This window comes from Chelmon rostratus, chromosome 9 (assembly GCF_017976325.1).
Source record: "Chelmon rostratus isolate fCheRos1 chromosome 9, fCheRos1.pri, whole genome shotgun sequence".
Classification (NCBI taxonomy): domain Eukaryota; kingdom Metazoa; phylum Chordata; class Actinopteri; order Chaetodontiformes; family Chaetodontidae; genus Chelmon; species Chelmon rostratus.
In genome coordinates this window covers 5971939-5993664 of record NC_055666.1, presented here as the reverse complement: position 1 = coordinate 5993664, position 21726 = coordinate 5971939, and the positions used below count along the sequence as shown (strand labels likewise).

General features: G+C 41.5%; 1 protein-coding gene across 6 annotated transcripts; it reads right to left on the bottom strand.

Annotated features, from left to right (window-relative positions):
• Nucleotides 1-3344: 3344 nt before the first annotated feature.
• On the bottom strand, nucleotides 3345-20457 carry LOC121611500 (centrosome and spindle pole associated protein 1-like). Of its 6 annotated transcripts, none has more exons than XM_041944078.1 (28): nucleotides 20349-20457; nucleotides 19284-19431; nucleotides 18835-18907; nucleotides 18546-18649; nucleotides 17739-17798; nucleotides 16527-16858; nucleotides 16297-16397; nucleotides 15931-16027; nucleotides 15570-15627; nucleotides 14791-15062; nucleotides 13980-14098; nucleotides 13689-13830; nucleotides 13222-13333; nucleotides 11670-11817; nucleotides 11358-11534; nucleotides 11117-11229; nucleotides 10753-10902; nucleotides 10482-10604; nucleotides 9165-9278; nucleotides 8919-8985; nucleotides 8509-8635; nucleotides 7197-7336; nucleotides 6564-6692; nucleotides 6074-6114; nucleotides 5882-5942; nucleotides 4990-5099; nucleotides 4709-4856; nucleotides 3345-3742 (listed from the first exon to the last, which is right to left on the bottom strand). In XM_041944078.1, exons 2-28 carry the CDS (start codon nucleotides 19380-19382, stop codon nucleotides 3570-3572), a joined length of 3390 nt encoding a protein of 1129 aa, XP_041800012.1. In that variant the 5' UTR covers nucleotides 19383-19431; nucleotides 20349-20457; the 3' UTR covers nucleotides 3345-3569. The 6 variants fall into 6 exon arrangements, with proteins under 6 accessions (XP_041800012.1, XP_041800016.1, XP_041800015.1 ...); XM_041944082.1 differs by having other exon boundaries at nucleotides 6627-6692; XM_041944081.1 differs by having other exon boundaries at nucleotides 11406-11534.
• Nucleotides 20458-21726: the final 1269 nt, after the last annotated feature.

Genomic DNA, 21726 nt, shown 5'->3' with positions numbered 1-21726 from the left:
CTTCCACAGATTCATACTATGGTAGTAATAGCAGGCTGCTTTCTGTTTCTCAAACAACAAGTCAAGTATAAATAACATGCTTTTAACATACACATGTAAATAAAGAGAATAACGGACAACTCCCCTCAGATATCTGCCATCTGTGTCATTGGATTGTCTTTTCTGATAATTGGCCTCAACCCTTGTAAGTCTGTGCCTTCCATCAGCTCCAGCTCCTCCTTCAAGTATTCCTCCTCCTCTGACTCCTGCTCCACCAGCCTCCCCAGCCTGTCACCTGTAGTGGAAATCCCCCATCTATGCCTGCCCACGTGAGATGAGAAAAAAAGCCTTCAGTCAAAGCGTATTGTCTTTGTCATGGGCATTAGCTCTGGCCTCCCAGCTTTACAGCTGAGAGTCTGCCCTCTCACTTCTACACTTGTTTTATTCAGGAAAGACAGACATATGACACACTAGATAAGCTGTTACCCTGACTGGCGCTCCATGTCAGCAAAGACAAAACAGAAGGCTTCTCACAAAGTGAGGAAGAGAGAAGTAGAGAATTCTCACTAAGTTCACACTGTTATAGTCAAATTTTCCTTTACACACCATGCCCCTTAATGCTGATGTGTCAGGTTGTTCTTGACTCCAGCAAGGTCCAGCCAACAGAAAATGCAAATTTTTTCAATCCGTTTACAAATAAATAAAATTAAGACCAAATTTCTGGTAGATCCTGCTGGTAGATCCTGCCCAAGAAAATGCTGTTTGCTGCTACAGCCTTACTTGGTCTGGTACCAAATATATTGTAGTGAGACATTGCTGTTGCCAGCGTGGAGGCATAAAAAGGAAAGCAGCTTCAAAGGCTGTAATACACGTATGAAAAACTGTGCTTTACTCCTCTCTTTGGTCTAAAGTTTCAAATGTGTGGCCCCTCTGGGTGTGGACATGTAACAGTATGCTCTGTTATATCTGTAACCAACTGTGATGCCATGATGTACTCTACTTTACTTTCATCAAGATCTAGTGGTAGAATATTTTAAATAGTTGTCAAAAGAACAAAAGCTGTTGCAAGGCTGGAAAAAAAAACTTCTTGGAAAGTAAAACCAACAGAGATTCATTTATGACAGAGACACAAGGTGAGTGCAGAGTGGAAAGAACTGCTGTGCTCAGCAGGTTACAAAACTGAGGTTTGCACTCTACAAGAATTACTGAAAGTCAAAGTCACAGGAAGTCGTGGGCTGAAACATAACAAGAGTTGAGAGTTATTGGTTGGTTTACAAAAAAAAAGTTTCCTGAAGTAATAGCTGTAATGTTAATTTACCATATAAGCATATTTTGACTCTGTGTCACCTGGTTGTTCTTTAAACCTTTTTTTTATAGAACAGTTTTTTCACAGGTGCTGATGATATTTCTTCTCGCTAACTTCTTTCAATATATTTCTTTGCTCCAATAGTAGCAAAGAGCATAGCATAATGTAAAAGATGAAGCCTGTGAATGTTTTCTAGACTAAAACACCCTGTGACAGATCAATGTTGGACAGATTAGATTAAGTCTGCAGGCCCACACTTAATAGTTAAGTTAAGTTAAGTTAAGCATTAGGATACCTCAGAAATAACAACTCTTGCATTCATGTACTTCTGACAGAACAAACAAAGCACAGACATGTTGACTTCTTGTTGTTGATTTCACAGGGCAGGACTCCTCTTGTGTCTTTGGCACTTCTGACTTGATGTCAACCAAACTACATAAAGGCATCACTGAGTCATCAGTCCACTGAGCTCACTTTGTCACCATACTTTCTCACTGGAAGTGTGTTGATTTCAATAAAACACTCTGAAGCAATGCGGTGTATTGTGAGATGTTCTTTCACTTCAGTGATGTTGGCTTAAAGTGAAGCCTTTTAAACAGTGAATCAGGTGCAGGTGTCAGAAAATGGATAGTGGCTGCTCCTAAAACAACTGAGCCACCAGGAGCCTCTTTCAACCAGCAGGTATGTAGAAATCAGCCCATACACAGACTGATGTATTCCCACATATCCAACAGTCCTGAGAAAGCATCCGTGATCAGGTGATCACATTGGAAAGGTTGAAAACACTTCAGAAAGGAGGGAAATCTGTCAGAACACACACATCCACACAAATGTATGCTCACACTGATTTTCTCTAAGAGAACGTTTCCTCCTTGCTCATGCAGCAGAGGAGAGCAGCAGGTGAAATGTCACTGCAGGTTCTGCATTTCCTCTCTCAGTGCTTCGACCGAAACAAGGCAGGATAAAGTCGACCACTTCATATCATTTCTTTGGAAACAGGATGGTATCATGTCAACACAACAGCAAATGGAAACGTCTTGTTGCTTTAAGAAAAGTAGCATTTTCTGGAACTACTTTTCCTGACTTGACATTATTGCAGTGCTGTTGGCAGATGATGCATGGCCTGGAGTCCAGAGGTCAAATCTGAAATGGCATTTCATCTGTATTTAATACAATATGGAAATCTGGTGAATGGGATTTGAAGTTTCTGGTCAAAAGTTAATAGTGAAGAACAACTAGTATGATTCAAATATAGATGCAAAATTATATAGTTCAGCATTTTGGGAAACATACTGTTCACCATTTCTTTCAGGAAGTCACGCTGCCCAGCTAAGATATAAAGACACATTTTATTACCTTTGGACAGAACCAGGCAACAGTGGTAGTTGTTCTATTTCCAGTCTTTATGCTAAGATAAGATACAATACTGGCTGCCAGCTATAGCATCTTACTGAGGAGACAGACATGAGAGTGATATCAATCTTATCATGTTAGTCTTAGCAAGGAGAACAAATGCATTTCCTGAAATAACAACCTACAACATAGTTAACACAGTGCACAGGTCAGTGAGATTTCAAAATTGCTGCCATGTTATACACATATGAAAGGGGAAGCACTAATCTTCATGTAAATTTTGGGTTTTTAATCCCTGAAAATGTGGACAGAGTTAATTGTGGGCAGTGTGGCAGACTTCCTGCACATGGAGTTCTATGTAAGATTAAATACAATGTGTTGGAGGAGATCTGGTGAAAGGTTTGCAATTTGAGGCTGTGATGCCTTGTCAAAAATTGCCAACAAATAAAATACACAGTTCATGTAATCAAAATATAATTTATTTCAGGAATAATTTAGTCATCAATAAAATAATTAATGCCTATAAAAAAAGAAGAACAACAACAACAAGTTCTCAGTTTGATATCAGATATTGAGGTTCTCTGATGTAAACAATGGCTTGAAGGTCCAGTGTGGAGGATTTAGTGGCATCTAGTCGTGACGTTCCAGACTGCAACTAACTGAACACCCCTTGCCTCAACGTCCCCCACGGTGGCTGCAAAGTGAATATTATATTCCATTTATGCCATATTCTGTCAAGAGATCCCCCTAAATCTCACACACTGCCCCCTCAACAAAAAGCACATATCCAAGTATCATGATTCAGACATTCATACTGACATATTCATCTGTCACAAAATCCAAAACCAGGCATGATGATTAGAAGACAGAGGGGCATCTGGGTTGAGACGAGCTGTCAAAAGAGGAAGGCACCATCTCAGGGAACTTGGTACTATGTCGCCAAGCGCTCCCTCCTTGATGGTCGCTCCAAACGTTTCAGTGTGTCCGATGTTCCTGGCCGCATCCAGGTATCCGTGGCGACACTTTCTACAGAGTTCTGGTGGTTAAGATTGTGGAGAGAAAACCGGGGAGGGGAGGAGTCGTCATCAGACAGATCCACTGGTCCTGAAGAAGAGGAGCAGAGAGACAGAGAGAAACATTCAAAGAGTTAAAGACCAAACTTAGAGATCGTCTAAAGAACTAGTTATTGCACCCTGCATGGACTGCTACAGAATAAGAATTGTTAAATATGTAAACAAATATTTGCTGCAGATATTGTTATTTTTATTCTTTATTAGGGATGTAATGAATGAAATCTGGATGCAGCGGTGAGAGAGGCCGACTGTCCCCACACATTAAGTGTTTCACGCACACTTCAAACCTCGCTTCACCAGCGGGTTTGAACGTAGCCACGCCGGCCGTCTCAGTCAAGTGAAGCCTGTAGCAGCGTTTTTTCACCGCAGTTCAACAACCACCAAACAGAGACTGTTAAACCTGCCAGTTCATAAACTGATCATGGATGTGGTCACCTGATGGAACAGCTCTTTGAATTATTTTAGGAAAGGCCTGCAACTGACTGCTGCATTGTTTTAGTTGTATTATTGTACATGGTTCAATCATTCATGACCAAAGACAATTCATTTCAATTTGTTGCTTCATGCTTCAGTCATGTCTGCTACTTTTATTCCATGAAAGAAGGAAAGCAGAAGCACATTAAGTTAAAAACTAATTTAATATGAATAAAAAAATGCTCTACACACTATTTTATTAATAAAGTGCGTTTTCTCAAGTCCCTTTTCTTTCTGTCTTTTAAATATCACACTAAATATCGCATTGTTGATTTTTTAATCAAGGTATGTTCATACCGTGAGTTTTTGGTATCGTTCCATCCCTTTTCTTTATGTGACTAAAATCAACATCCATGGTTATTTGAATATTGGCTGAATTTAATGACTCCGGGATGCAAACGTTAATATTTTGATTGACTTCATTTGTGAAAAACTGTTAAGTTCAGATGTGGATTTGTCCAACAAAACTAAAATAACTACATAAAATCTAAAAACCAGCAGAACTCAATCTGCCAAATGATACCTGCTGTGATGCCATGACGACTGAGAGCCAGCAGACGACCTGTCCTGTCCTGGCTCCTCCCCTCACCGCTGGGCCCTGCTCCCTGCTGCAGTCTGTCAGCGGTGTAGTCATGATGTTGGTCAAAGGGCTGGCTGGAAGCAGCTCCATCCTGAAGCAACCAGAGGACATGAAAAGAACGCTGTGGATCACTTAGTGAACTGTAGCTTTTGAGCTGTCAGGCCACATGCTTGTGCTTGAGCTACACCACAACTCATCCACCTGAAACCTGTGAGGTGTAGTACCTGGGGGCGCTGTGACTGTTTGGCCAGCCTCCTCCTCTCTCTCGCTGACAGCAGAGGGGTTTTCTCAAGCTCTGGGGTACGCGGCACTGGGAAGGCATCACCTAGGGGGTCTCAACACACCACAAACAAGCACAAACAAAATAAGCCCCAAGCATCTTATCTACACTAACTCAGAGAGGACACACTGTGCTGCGGCAGCTCAAACAGTGTTGGGTGGTTGTGTGATGTGAAAACTTAAAGGATAACTTTCGTTTTTTACAATCTGGACCTTATTTGTATCATTAAATACGACCATTTACTCACCCAGACAACTTTGGTGGCATTTGGAGTCGTTTTGAAGAAATTAGCCCCAGAGGAGCGGCGCGTATATCCGTATAATGCGAGTACTCGGGGCATCCATGCGCAGCCTCTATAAACACATAATCTGCGGCGAAACTCGTTCATATTCCAATATTTTGTTATGATATGCTGGTGCTATTCCCCTCTGAGCCCGTGGTGGCATGTTATCAACATCTGGCGTCTCAAGACAACTACCTCTGACGTGGATGATGTCATTACCGAACGCTGCGCACTGCGAGCAGCCAGCCACAACACGGCTAACTCTGCGGCGGTCGGCTAATGATTATACGGATATAGGCGCCGCCCCTCTGGGGCTAATTTCTTCAAAACGACTCCAAATGCCACCAATGTTGTCTGGATGAGTAAATGGTCGTATTTAATGGTAGAAATAAGGTCCAGGTTGTAAAAAATGAAAGTTATCCTTTAACAGATTGCCAACTCCAAGCAAACGTCTTCACCTCCATGATGCAAGATGAAAAATGCTGCATGTTTTGTTTCAAATAATGACAATAAATATGGCTTCATTAGAATATTTGCATCATGGCATTCTTACCGATGAAAGCGCTCTCTGACTCTAGCAGAGAACCTCCTGCAGACCTCGCCATCACACTCTTCTACAACACAGACACAACAAGACACCAACAGTTACAGGTTAGTTGTTACAGTTCATAAAAACCATGGAGAATTTTATACCAGAAGCAAAGGTGCTTGATTCAAACCAAACCAATATTTCTTTTCAACTCACCAGATAATCATTTTGCTGTGGTGGGGACAGGTCAAAATAATCTGCAACACAATGACATTATTTAATTTCTCTCTTTTTTTCCACTCACCCAGAAATATGACAAAGCCACAGGCCCCCCATTTACAACTACATACAACTGCATTTACACATTTACAAGTGGTCTGCATCTGGACATGCATGTCCAAGCATGTTAACGCAGGTGTGAATCACACACAACGCTGAGCCGATGAGATCACATCAGCCAGACTACATCTAGAGGCGATCTGGTTCACACTGTGTTCAGATCTAAATCACATGTAAATGTAAGCCATACAGTGTGATCACACCAAGCGAGTCAAAAGGTCACAAGCTCCGCCTCCTCCTGCTAGCTTAAATAAGCAGGGTAAAAACAACAAGTGGCAGCAGTAGCTCACAAGAATTCCCTTGCATTCAGTGAATAGAAAATGATTGATGCCTTTCCATGACTTCAAAAAATGCAGGGAGCTCTAACCATCCTGGGCTGAAGACCTCTGGCTGCGCAACTGGTGACATGGATCTCTGTAGTCCCACTTACTCCTGCTGGACGCACCCACTTCCTCCATCTTAGGAACCTCACTGAAGCAAAGCCTGGACTCACCATCTGACTCATTGACACACATACACACAAAACAGTCAGTGTTGATACTGTTAGTTTGCATGAGAGTGCAGTGAAGACTGTCTGTTATGGCTACTCTTCTTATTAAAAAAAAAAGGATCAAGATATATAAGAAAGAGTAGTCTGTGAGGAGGAGGAGGCTTTGCAACTCACTAAATTAAATAAAAGCACTCATGGAGATTTTTACGTTTCAAAAAAATACTTATTATTCAGATAAACAAAAATGCTCCGGGTTGACTTTAACAACAAAATAAAACTTAATTCTGCGTAATATATAATATAGGTTGAAAACTACATCACTCCTCCCTCACTCCTCACTCCTGCACACAAAGGAAAAGGGCACACCCGAACCAGGAGGCCTGACTCCCTAATCAAAGGAGTGGAGGAGGCTGGCAGCCTGGGCAGGAGGAGGGATGAGAGAATTGATACACAAATAAAGAATAACACTAATAATAAATAGGCTCCAACACCGTCAGGCTCGTGTATTACCTGTGTATTTGAGCTGAAGGGAATCGTGGATTCGCAGCAGGTTTCTGGGCTCCATGTTTCTGGAGTTTGGCCTTCGGACCGGAGCCTGGAGCCGCAGCCTGGCCATATCAAACACGTCCACAAGGGGACGCTCCCGAAGTCTGGACAAACAAAGGCAAGGACACACACAAAAACTTACTAACAAAACTGATATCGGTCGCTCGTAGAATTCTTCCACTCATTGTCAACCATAAAGTCAGAGAGTAAAGGGCATATCAGGGCTTATCAGGCTCTGTGATCTCACAGCATTAATTAGGGAAGAGATCTATGATGGGATAAAACATTTGTTCCCAATAATTTTAACAGGTGTACCCCCACAACCCTGTCAGATCAACTAAATTACAACTTCATTGACATTATCATTTATTTCTACCATTTCCCCATTACTTACTTTTAGCAAAGTAGTTTAACTGTTTATCCACTACTTTTATGCAGTTGCCAGGTTTTTGGGTTTTCTGTAAAAGGCGTGCTACTCTGACAACAACAAAATAATGCAAAAACAATGTGGTACAAAGTTTAGAAATATATAAACGCACTGAAAGAACATTTTGCACTTTCATTACAGAGAAGTAAAAGGCCATTTGGTGTGTGTGTGCGTGTGCGTGTGCGTGTGTGCATATGGAAGAGAAAAAAAAGAGATACACAGCAAGTGTACATATACACAAAGTGCATACTGCCTGTCTGACCACAGATGTAGCTACCAAAGCTAAAACAAACCTACGTCCTTATTTTAAACTATCTATTTTAATAATCAGCTAACTATCTGAATTATTTATTCATTACTTTTAGCAATTTCAACTGTCTCTGACTTCAGATTAAACAAAATAATTTAACCATTTATCCATCAATTTGAGCTAACTGCTACACCCTCTCTGCTCACTTGCTAGTACTTTACATGTGTTCTCAACACATGGTGTTCAGATGTTCTTGCTGGCTCAACAAAGACTTCATTTTTTTAACCAAATGTATAATTTCTTGTTTTCAAACTAGCTGAGCTTCTCCAAAATCTTTCCACGTAACCCTGAGCAACTGCACAGGTACCTCCTGAGGTACAAGTACCACTGGGTGGGACTGAAAAATGAAATGAAATATATAAGTGTGTAATGCACAGCAATGGATCCACAACGATCAATATATCCATTTGTAGTGGGATGCATGTGTCAACACTGATGGTTAGGAACCTGTACATGTCGAAATATGTCCACCAAATACTGCATTTATGAGATAAAATATATAAGTCTACAGTGAGAGTGGTGCATCCTCCGGGTCTGACCTGTCACTCAGAGGCGAGTCGAATTCCTCCCAGTCGCCCTGCTGCACTCGACCCTCCAGACGTTTTTGTTCACTGCGAAGCTGCCGACGCAATGCTGACAGCTCACTGAACACATCGTGCTGGTCACCTGAAAACACACACAAACACACATAAACACACACAAAGACTCACACACACATACTAACTCTGATACAGTATGTTCACCACCAATACTAATTATCAGTGCAAAGCTTCAGCTAGAAGATAATCATCATAATCACAGACTGAACCATTAAAGTCCAGGAACTGTAGAACAAGTCAAGCTGCCTGTTGGAACATTTCGACATTTAAACACTGTCCACAGGACAGACTGCTAAACCTGCACTCTCTTAGTTTGGTTCAAACAACTAACTGCCTAACTTGTACAGTACCTGCAGCTCGGAGCTGATTCCTACGAGCAGGGACAGGAGGGGACTGGAGACCAGACAAAGAGCGCTCCTGAAAGACAGAGAGACAGAACAATGAAAAGGTATGAAAACAGAGATCCACAGAGTAGGAGAGGACACATTACTAACCTTTACTTATTAAGGGAAGAAGAGGCTGAGAAAATATCCTCTTTAGTACAAAGACTATGTTTGTGGTAAGTGTGTGTGTGTCTGTGTGTGTGTGTGACTCACAGACAGGGGGGCAGTAGAGTGCTGGCTGTCAACAGTGGGGGGCCTGGGGGTGTAATGGTGTTGCCCGTGTTTCTTCTGCAGAGTGGGGATTGGAGGCGAGGGCTCCCTGCAGACCTACGAACACACAGACAACCAGTCTCTACATGAAAGTTTCTAAGACTATGCTTCAATTCAATTCAACTTGATGGCTGTCGCCCACTGTGTGTGTTTTGGTGTAAGTGAAGACGACCAAAGGGGAAATACTAAGACCGGCTACAGATGCTAACAAGGGACATGCTACACTTTACTTCAACCGGCCTTATGTGGCATTTATACTGCTACTGCAAACCAATAAGAAATGCTTTATTACACACTATGAAGTCTTTGTAAGCAGACACAGAGACATTTAGAAGTGTTTACTGCAAAACAGTATTTGTCAAGATTTGTAACTTCCCCTATGACGACAGACTTGATATTATTACAACTGTGTTTTATGATATTGTCCTTCATTATCGGTGTATACATCAGCCTCCACTTATGGGCGCACACAGGAGGAGTTAGACTAAACATTAGTGTGTTATAAAGCATCTATTAAATGTTTATATCCTGCTCAGAAATGCTAAATAGGCTGATTTACAGTGTTCCCATTTACTGCAAAAGCTGATTTCAGCCAATCAACTTCACCACATCATTTCTTATCTTCTCATCTTGTAATTTTTAATTTAAATGAAAATCTTTTCTGAGATCAGATGACTACACCTGCAAAATTTTCTTCAGAAAATATTCAAATTTCTGCCACAGGCTAATCTTGCATCCAAAACAGATTCAACAGAGAATTTCTCCTTTAGGTGATCAATAACGAATATCAAAGCAGAAGAAAAATGAACATTTCCTGCTTCTTCAGGGCCCTGCCACCCAATACAACATGTTGACACTGTGATAAAGGCAGTCGCTGAAAGAGAGCTCTGTGGCTGCTCGGCTTAACTTCCACAGATTCATACTATGGTAGTAATAGCAGGCTGCTTTCTGTTGTTTCTCCACCTATTAATCCAGACAAGTGACCGAAAATGATCTTTTGGACAAGATAAAATCAGAAAAGAGATGATTCCACTCAGACTGTTTCGTAGCAGGTACAGGTAAGATCACACATCTAGTGCTGGAAGCTTGCTGATTATCTCTGGACACTAACTGTTGTATAATAAAATATGTAATAATAATTCCATCATGTAAACAATATGAGGACTGACATTTTCAAAACATTTACTGTTTGTTGTTGGAACTCTTCGTGTCACTAAATTGCAGTGTGATGGTGTCTGTTGCCAAGAGGTTTGGTCTGACCTCCTCCACCCGAGCCTGCCTCTCCTTCTCGTACTGCCTCCTCAGAACTGCGTTCTCCTTCTCTTCTGCTTCCTTCTTCCTCTGTTCAGCCAGATGAATCAGCTCTTCATTCTTGGCTTTTTGCTGAGAGGCCAAGAGGAAAGACAGCCAGGCAGCGATAGATGAGAGACGCCAGAAAGAGGACGATAGAGGTAAAGGGGAATAAATTTGGAGATTCAAGTTTAACTTCTAGTTTAACTTCAAACACAAGTGTAAACGTTTCACTCCTCACCTCCATTTCCTTCCGTTTCTTCCTCTCTTGTTCTTCCTCGTACTCCCTCTGGATGCGAGCCCTCTGCTCTGCCAGCCTCTTCTCCTCTTTCTCCTCCTCCAGTCTTGTCCGTTCCTTCTCCTCCGCCTTTTTACGCATTTTCTCCTCAATCTGTAAACAAACCCACGTTAATGAGACAACACAAACCCATTAACATGAGCCCAAAACATCAAGCTGCTTTTTCCTTGCAGGTTTATGCTGGTGAACTCAAATTCACTAGAACTATTCTACAAGCAGGTCACTACAGTTCTGGAGAACAGGATGGTCGACAAGATGACCATAAAACACAGCCAGTAGAAGTGCCACCAGCTGTTTAAAGCGATACCTGCTGTTTGAGGTAAGCTTTGTATTTGTCCTGCTCCTGGAGCTGTTGTTGGGTGGGCTGGTTGGCAAACACATTGCCTCTGGCAAACTGGGGGGTTTGGACATGGGTGAAACCTACAAAAGAAACAGAAGAAATTCAATTGTGAGTTGGACCAAAGCACCTTCTTTACAAATTTTTCCTTCAAGTCTAAAATCTCTCTGAGCAGAGACCAAAAATGTGACAATGAACATGGTTCTGGTACCAGTGAGCTCGTCATTAGTGTCATGGATACTGCACTCTGCTACAGTACCAGAGACCCTCTGGTTGGGGTCAGGGAGCTCTGCCCGGCGGGCCGTCACGGCGGCCGTGGCTCTCCTCTGCCGCTGCTCCGGGTTGCTGTAGGCCTCCTCATTCAGCTTGTGCATCTGGTTGAGATCAGCTGGGCACAAAATCGAAGAAAAGAAGTTCTCATTATTGGACAGGACGTGGACGTGTTATTATCTTGCATGGAGAAATGGTTTTATGGTGCCTTTTACAGCAGCGTATAAAACAGACAGTACACTCTGGGACAGACCGATGAGATTTCCCGTGCTGTCTCTGAGTGGGGCTCCTCCTCCACCTCGACCCCACGGCTGGTGCTTCTTCATGTCGGCCTCCAGCTGGGCCTCGTAACGTGCCGTCTCCTCCCTCTCCAGGAGCCTCCGTTCCTGTTGCTCCAGGATCTACATTACAAGTGTTTTACAGGTTACATCAGAATTGTTATTCTCTAAAACACTGAGAAATATTCTGCTGATAAAGCAGCCACTTTTCTTCACAACATCTTCTCAATGCTTTGCACACGTACAATAATCTCCAACTGACCCAGTGATGCACTAAGTCTTAGTGATCAAAATATGTTACATTACTGCTTTTCAGTGAACCACATGACTCTGACAAATTTATCAAGGATCTTGTGTAAAATATAAAATATAAACTATACAGTAGTTATGGTATAGATATGGGTCATCTATAGATTATGACCGTCTAAATAGAACAGGTAGTTATAACCTTTGAAACATAAAGTTCAATTTCAGTAATACGGTAAAATCATGATACCAGAACAATTGGTAACTGGTGACTTTTCATTGCTACATTTTACTTCAACTTATCACATGTCGTCAGATGGAGGCTGCAGGTGCAACTCATGAGCAATCTGTTCTCAAACATCTGTGCTGTGTGTATCCCACAAGTATAAAACGGAGAGCAAGGTAAAACAATTCCTGAATATGGAGCAGGAAGTTGGTACCCAAAACTCTTCATACTGCAACTGAAGGAGTAAGATGAAGGACTGGGATGGGACTGAGGTGGTACTGGGCTATGAAGGAACACCTGACGAGGGGAGGTCTTGCAAACACTTCTACTGCCAACTCTATCAACTAAGCAAGGAGAAAAATAAGGGCATAACTTCACTCGCACTGGGGTCTTAACTCGATCACGTTTACCTTGTTGTAACGCTCACTGCTTCCTCTGCTGGGAGCTTCCTGCCAACATATCACAGACTAGGATGCAGTGAAAGTTAACAGTTACCTGAAGCCACTTTATTTCATTCTTGTTTCCAACAAAACTGGACCTGAGCCAAAGTAATACTATTCATACACAGTCATTATGGTTTGTTTGTCCAATGACAAAGGTGGCAGATTTGTTTAAGGTAGCCAACAACATGAAGTCCCATTTTTAAGTATCAACATTCAGAAGTTTAATTTTTGTATCTGCATTTAACACTCAACAACAGAACTGACTCAACAGTATCCACTGAAAATGTTCAGCCATATAAGAAAGATGCATATCAGGCTCCCTCTGCTTTTATGCTGTCTTAAATTTTGATTAAATCCACATCCATCAACCTTTTGCTGTGTTTTTACCTTGAGTGTCAGCCTGCCAATCAGTTTCTGGGTGTGGTGATTTCATCCATACACCTGTTGTTATGTTATTATAATACAGTCAATAGAACTAAAAAGCAGGAGTAGCGTCACTTGTGTTCTGGAAAATTATAATTATAATGGATGATGGATGTGGAGGCTTATCTGTTGAACCAATCTTAGAAAAGACAGCACTTTAAATGTTGATTCAAAATGAGTTGAACCTACCTGTTGTTTCAGAGCCTCCCTATAGCTTGTAATCCTGTCCCTGCTTGATCTGGATCTCTCTGGAGGGAAAACCCTGACTTGCGAGTCCACAGCAGCAGCCTCATTGTTAGGCCTGTCAGAAAAGATTCACACCCACACTGTTCAGATTTGACTGTGGTTTTGCCCTGTTGTCCTCTTCCTGTGTCTTATTACAGCTCTCTCTCACTGAGCATTAGTTTCACAAGACAAAAACAACTTTGCTGTGGTCATTGGCCAATTCTCATACGTAATGACACATTAAAGCCTATTTCTCAAACAGAACAGAAGAATGCCTGTTCAGTTTCAGTTCAGTTGTTATTTCTACTCATATTCATATTCACTAATAAGATGGCTGTGTGGTGGTAAAACAGATACATTTACTGCCATTCTGATTTGGCAGCTAATCATTGTCTGACCCTACTTTCCAAAAGTGAAGAGGAGGTACTTACTGTATTGGGGGCTCAGGGAAGCTGCTTCCACTGTGTTGGCTGTGAGGGCTGTGATTCCCAAACTGGCTGTGCACACCTCCCCCTGGTGGTATGCTCCAGTAGGACATGGGAGGGCCAGCACCAGGAGCAGACAAGTGACCATCTGAACAGAAACACGAGTTAAAATTACGATGACAATGCTGAATGTGTCATAATTGTATAGCCTACTGTCAATATTTTCACCAAGTATGACGTATACCACAGTCAAGAAAGTTGTTCTACTCCTATTTTACAGGGGGGACCAGCACTTACAGTAGGCCATGTTTGGGTCAAGCAGGTTTCTGGTGCCATAGTAGTGATTAGGCTCTGCATACAGGCTCCTGTAGGCTTCACCGAGAGCCGAAGGAGGATGAGGAGGGAACAAGGGGATTCTGGAGATTCAAAGTAGGATATCAAATCGTTACTGATGTAATATAACCCTTAAAAATTTCCTTCACACAGTGCTTACTATTTTCCTTTCCTTATTTTCCATATCAGAGTTGCAATAAGTTACTGCTGATGCAAAGCAAACATATCCCTCTACTTCACATGAACATTTATTGTGAAGGTGTCATAGAAAACACAATGCATTTGTCACTGAGGTTACTGCTAACTGCAATCAACATCAACATGAGTCTACAAAACAAGACAAGGGCCATTTTTGGAGCTATGATTTGAAACATTTCAGGGACTAATGGAAGAAGAAAAGCCACAGTGAACTGTTAAATGAAGAGCTGCAAACGACAGGCTGCACACCTCCAACTCTTCAGCAATTGAACCAACTCTGTTGTATTGTGCAGAAAAAAGATTTTACCGTTGCTTTACAGAAATGACAGAATGATCAATGTATCAAACACCTGTTGAACATGCAGAACACAAACTTATTGAAATGTGACATCTTCATCTCCCACTGCCCAGTGAACGGATAACCAGTTGCTCTCATGTGTTTCTGACCAAGTGGCTGCTCAATGAGTTTTTCTATTAAACTGCACTTGTTCGCACAGTGACCACCTGTGTTACCAAACCAACCAGGACTGACATTTTGAGGATTATAACTACCATTTGGTTTACGTTTAAGGGATACCTGGGTGTGTCCACGGCTCTGGGGAAGGAGGGGGCAGCAGGCTGGCTGTTGGGAGACAGACCACCTCCACCCAGGGCAGAGCTGTACTCCAGCAGAGGGGACTGGAAGGCCACATGGGGCTGCTCAGGAGGAGGCGTCTCTCTCTCTCTAGCACCTATCTTCTCATTATTAGCTAGAACTCTGGATGATGTTTCGCTCGCTCCCGTTGCTGACGGCTCCAACAGCCTATGATCTTTTCTCCTGTGAAGTCCAAACTGTCTGATTCGGTCCGGCTGGATTGTGAATAGAGACAAAATTCAAGATAATCAAATATACTGTATACAGCAAAACTGTCTATATGTGTAGCCCTGTGGTAGGTTGGCGACCTGGCCAGGGTGTCCCCTGCCTTCGCCCGAGAGACGGCTGGGATAGGCTCCAGCCCCCCCGTGACCCTGCAAAGGATTCAGCGGTGTATAGATAATGGATGGATATCTACCCGTCACACTCGTTTCATCATATTTTCTGTATATATTTTCTGCCTTTTGGTGATCAAAATTAAATGAAAAACAAAACAAAAATTAGATTATACTGCACTGGCATTCACAGAGTTTACTATGAACAAAAATACTATCCATGCACACAAACATCATTCACAGAGTATATTCAATAAATGTGGCTGGAAGGGAAAACAGTCAAAGAGATCAGTGAATTTGGGAATTTGTATCCACCCTCTGTGACCTCAGAAGAAGATAAGATGATCAACAACCTTGTTGAGGGTTGCTTGTCAGTTGCCAACTGACCTGTTTCTCAGGATCATTTGCCCCTGTTGCAGCAACTTTCAGCTCCAGATCTTTCTCCCTGCAACAAGGAGACATGCACACGCACACACACACACACTAAGTATGACACTCATCTGCGGGGATGTTCAACAAGTCAGCAAGCAGTACTTCAGGATTTTTGCTCATTAACACCCGAGGCCCTCGACAGAAACATTAGCTGTTGCCAGGATGGTAACTACATCTTCCGCATCTTATAATACAATCCTTCAGACATACAACCTTTTCGAAGTGAGTCTCTCAGGACATGTGTTATCTACATGACTAAAAGGATTATTTAGGTATTGCATTGTTCATAAAAAGACAAGGATCACTGACAACGTACCTCTTCTTGTTCCTGTGCTGTTCAGCGATCTGCTCCTGCAGCTCCTGTCTATAGCGCTGCTTCCTCTTCTGTAAAGCATCCTGTGTATCAGCTGTTCCTGAAAAGATGACAAAAAAGACACCATATGTATGCAGTAGTTTAGTTTGAGTCTCCTGAAGTTGTCATGCATTTAAAAAGGTAATCTATCATTTCAGAAAAATGCTTTTTGTTAAAGCAAACCAATAACTCTGAAAGGGACTGTCCTTTCACGAGTAACAGCAAATGTCCAATTTTTGTGCAGTCATTCATTCAGTCATGTCCTGAATGTTCATTAAATGAGGACCTTTTCAAACAAACTGCTCAGTTGCATAAGGTCAAAAGTCTAACCTATTACAAGGCCAGTGGCAAACTCAGCATCCTCATTTTTGACCAGTGCTCTTAATTTCCTGCCTTCTCTGGCTACACCTGCTGGGTTTTCCCTCTTCTCTCTGGAGAAAAACAAATCAAAACAGACAGAACAGGATAGATAAGGACAAACAACAAGTCAACTATTTTATAACATGCTTTTAACAAACACACATAAATAAAGAGAATAATGGACAATTCCCCTCAGGTACCTGCCATCTGTCTTATTGGATCGTCTTTTCTCATAATTGGCCTCAACCCCTGTAAGTCTGTGCCTTCTGGCTTCCATCAGCTCCAGCTCCTCCTTCAAGTATTCCTCCTCCTCCTCCTCTGACTCCTGGTCCACTGGCCTCCCCATCCTGTCACCATGCCTGGGAAATACTGATGACTGCTCCTCATCCTCCTCAGGGCAGAGCGTCTTCACTTCAGCGAGGCACAAAGCCCTGTGCAGCCCTCTACTGTCCTCTGTTAGAGTGGCTGCATCCCTCAGTGAGGCGGGTCGCTGTTTGGGAAGAGCACCTACCTGGTCTTCAAGCAGGTGCTGCTGAAGGAACAAGAGGGTGTGACGCCATCATCATATCAACATCAACCATTTGAAGTTATTTCAAAAGCAACTTTTTATTTTGTCTGATGGTAATCACATGAACTCAATCACCCCTTCATCAACACTATCTGTCATGTTCCAAATGTGTTCATTTGAACTCATTTGAAACTAGATATTATTTAATTATTTAAGATGTACAAGTGGATGCCTGAAGTTGTACTACTACTACTACTACTACTACTAGTACTACTTAGAATGGCAGCAGCTGGATGATTAAACTGTCTGTCCATTGAGTTTAGTTAACTGTTAGCACTGTTAATCCATTACTTTCAGCAATATCAACCGTTTCTGTTACTTTAAGCCAACTATTTACACTGACACTTATAATTTCTACTTTTGTCAAATTAGTGGAGTTACCCCGCTATCTTTCCAGGTACCCATTGGAAACTGCAACAGGGGAACAAGTACAAGTACCCCTGTTGGGGAACATTGATCAAAACAATGGCTGTCACTGCTGGTTTTCACAATGTACCTTGACCGTACTTTGAACATGTTTTGGGAAACAAAGACAGGCCCTTTGGACCATCTTTATCCATAAAAAATCAATGTGAAAGTTTGTGCTGGTTCTCTGGATTGCTTATTCCTTTCAAGTCTGCTCTTCCACAGATTTCTGGCATTCACCCAGTTAAAATTAGGTAATTCACTTACTTTCCTTCATTAAAAAGGTGGCTCATAAAACAGTAAAGGTTCTCAGTTAGACTTTTGTTTAACTAAGTAAGATTTTTATTAAAACATAATTAACCATCCAATAACCCATCCAGTTAAAGACATCATTTTCAAAACAAGTGACATCATTAAGTCATTAGAGAGAGACATTTACCTTGACACACCTCCTGTTATCAAGGTGAATTAATGGCCCAGGCTCTGCAAAGTGTTTTTTCTGTAACAAAAAAAAAATCCAAAATTCTAACTTTTGCTCTTCCTTCAACACATATTCAACAAAAAAAACAGTGTTAACCTCAGCACCGAGGTAGAGCTGAAATTAGCTAAAAGCTGTGCCCCAGCCTGATCACTAGAGACTCAAATGTACCCACCTATATCATACCGGTGGAAACAATACAATATACAATACAATGCAAGTATACTGTGCAATTAGTAATATTCAACTTGAATACAATCCGTATACCAGGTTCATGGTAAATATATTTATATATTTTATATATACAAAGAGTGGCATTTATTTATTCATTCACATGCTGTAGCTTTTTCATGATTGCTACCTACTTCAAGCCAAATTGCCTGGTAAACAGAACTTGGTCATGCAATATTTCCAGACTGGACATGTCGCTAAGGATATCTGAACACTATGGATCATGAGATACTGAGAGCTGAAAAAGATACACCAACTGTGTATTTCTTGACCTCATTTGGAGGTGCCTTTGAAATGGGGCCAGTACTGTACAGTACTGTACTGCCACATACAACATAGAAAGATATAGATACAGTGTAGAAAAGCTGACTTCAGTGAATCCAGACAGGAGTCTATGTTTCAGTAATGGACTGTAAACACCATACACGCACAGATGCATACACTTGGACCTCTGAAAAAGTGATCTCTTCCTTAAATATTAACTAGTATGAAATTTTGAGCCAAACATGAGTAAACAGGTATGTCTGTGACAGTCACCTGAGCCATGTAGCGCCTGTAATCCATGCGGAGCTCGTGCTGCAGCCTCTGCTTCTTCCTCTCATACTCCACACCGAGGGGTAGACCCACGCTGCAACTCTCCTCTGACAGAACACATCCATCAATTTTTAATGGAGACACAAACCAACATCCACCCTGACAGACACTGCTGACATGACATGGGTTAATATCAATGACAGACTTAAGCTACTTGCTACATTTTTATGAAAAGACAAATGCGATTTAAAAAACATAATTAAAAGGGGGGGAATGTGGTCAGGTATTGTACCTTTCCTCTGTGCTATACACTTGGGAGGGATGTTCTCCTTAACAGTTGACCCATAGGCTCTGTGGGGTTTTGCCTGTCAGTCAAATAGAGAGGAATGTCATGTATTACAAGATACATACAATAAGAACATTGTTTAAGTGTCATCCCAGTCATCTCATTCACGAACAAATATTTAATACTTTTTAACAGTTAGAATTTAAAACTCTAAAAGATGTCACCCCTTTTCACTTGTGTCCCCACAAAATGTGAAGTGATTGTGTGTTTTTATCATGTTTTATTTGAGAACCCCTTAAGGTGCATTATTAGATGTGCCTTAAGAGGAGTTACCAAAAATGCCATATGCATTACAATTTAACTAAAGGACAATGTCTTTGTCATGTTATTCATCCACAACCCTGACACTGAACCAGATCATAACCAATAACCTAACAACCATCATTCCAACACACCTTTATTTCCATGTAAGGAGGGTCTTGTTCTAAACTGGCTTTATCTTCAGCCACCCTCGCCTTCCGCTCCCTGATGAAGTTCTCCAGCTCGTCATCCATCTCCAAACTGAGAACGCAAAATGGCCCTGATTGCTTACATTCATCACTACTGCAGAGAGAGCATAAAACAAGACAGTGTAAAATGATGAAGGACTTTAGGCTGCAAAATTGTTCATTTTAATTAGAGATGATGATGATTTAATAGGCCTAACTACCCTTTGTAAAGGGTTTTCAACTGTGTGCCATACAGGGCCAAATGTATTCAAGTTTCATCGAAATTAAAGATTACAGGAGGTGATTTAACACGTTAGTTCCTCATCTCTGGTCTGATGAGTGCTAATTAATTCAATCACTTGCTACATGGAATGCACTACCCATTTTGTACTGGTATGAGGCATTTTCCAGAGCATCTAGCATTAATGCTATCTGTGGTGATGAATCCCAAGAAAAGTCTTTTCTGTGCCTGCCAGGACTGCCATGGGGGCCGTTAACGTTTGCTTTTAAAGCTGTGGGCAAAATAGTGGTCACACGCACCAGATTATATGGTAAATTTACCACAATCAATGTCAACATCATACGACGGAAGCACGTCAGTCGACTCTTTATTTGATATTAACTACTGCACTTAACACATATTGATTAACGGATGAGTCGGTCACGTTACTGTCTCTTTAATTTTCCGTTGTCAGGCAACCACAATGAAAACGATAGCGTCACATTCCTTAGTTAGCGTCAACCCGCCTAGCTAACAGTGTTAGCTTAGCGACTATCATTGTGACAGTACAAACATTATGAGTATGACGAGTAACTTTAATAGTTAAACTAATTTAGTTAGTTTAACCTAGCTTAAAACGTTATCCAGCTTGCTAGCTTTAACTAAAGGAAAGGCAAACTCAAATTAAAACCAGTAAGAATGACACCAAAAAAAATAGGAAAGCTAACTTTAGCTAATGACTAGCTCCTCGTCCAGCAAGTGTTAGTTTTCTCGGTAATTATCAGTATTATCGTCGTAAGCATGAAACGTACCATTGAACGGCGTTTGAATACGGCGTTACCAGATAAGGCAATGCTTGCTAGCTTGCTAATATTGGTGGCGCCTTGGTAATCTTCTTTGGGGCCAGTTTATGAGCACTCCATCACAATTTTGCAGTACTTCCGGTTTCAAGTGTCAAAATAAACCCGTTGAAAAAAACAGCTGCAACAAGTTCTCCCTTGGGCCCACGGTTGTTAAAATTGTTATATCTCGGCTGGCTACACAATTGTGCAACCCTGAAAGCACTTGATGTCATTTGATGACCTACATACATAGTTTCATTTCAGTTATCTGGAATTATCTGGACTGGCTACTGTCAATACCCAAATCCATCAAGTAATGGGCATGAATACTCAGTAAATTGTTACATGAGAAATTCTCTCTGCTGCTACTACCTTTTCCATCTCAGAAAGATGAATACATCTGTTACTTAATATGCCCTTTCAGGCAAACAATAGAGTTTAAGGTTTCTGTTTTCTACTACATGAGAATGTTACGGCCATAACTTTCCTTCAGTGATTCGGGTAGGATTAGGTATAAGGAGTGATGACTGGTTAGGGTCAGGCTGAGAATATGAGAGTAAGCAAATTAGAGGCAGTGTAGGGTGGGACATTCCTCTCCTACAGGACAGCACATCAGTTATTCTTTCCAACTGGTTTTGACTAAGATGTGATTCCATTTTTAAACATTTTGCAACTGACACACATGAATCACAGCCATAAACAGTCACAAGAACAAGATGTGAGAGCCACTCAGTTGCATTTGCAAAATTACAAAATTATTTGAAAATCAGAAACATATTTGGTGGAGGCCTATAGTTGCTTCCTGTAGTTTCAGTGATTATGGACATTTTGGAGTATTTTATGCTCTTATTTTGAATGCAAGCGTTAAATTTCCGGTAATTTGACTTACTCTCTCTAGCTTGACATAACGCGGCTGAGCTGTGTTGCATGTCTATGAACGAGGCGTAACGGCAGCGCTCACGCCCACTTCCCCTTGAGTCTCAACTCACTCTGTGGGGAACACATGTTGCATTCATGTCTTGGGGGGGGGCTGCTAAACTTATTTAGCGATCACACTATTCTATTGTGTTTTTTGGGGGGCGGGCGAAATGGTGCCTAAACTATTTCCGGATGCAGTTTAAAAATCTGGGTCATGGATGAACACTTTTTATCCATTAGAAATTGTAGTGGCTGACACTTACCAAGCACTACACGTTTTAAATAATTTTTTTAAAAATCCAAGTTCATCCCACGCTGCTGAAAATACTTGACAGTAATGTTTTCACTGCTGCTGGCTTAACTCATTTTCTTGTGCACTGAACTGGTTACAATGTGATATTTATGATGCATATATTTTGTGTACTTGTCT

Excerpts from the sequence above, each read along its gene's own strand:
- LOC121611500 (XM_041944078.1), bottom strand. The coding sequence starts at position 19,382 with ATGGATGACGAGCTGGAGAACTTCATCAGGGAGCGGAAGGCGAGGGTG. Across the intron at positions 18,908-19,283 it reads CTCCTTACATGGAAATAAAG|GCAAAACCCCACAGAGCCTA; the intron begins GTGTGTTGGAAT and ends TTTGACTGACAG. Across the intron at positions 18,650-18,834 it reads GTGTATAGCACAGAGGAAAG|AGGAGAGTTGCAGCGTGGGT; the intron begins GTACAATACCTG and ends GTGTTCTGTCAG.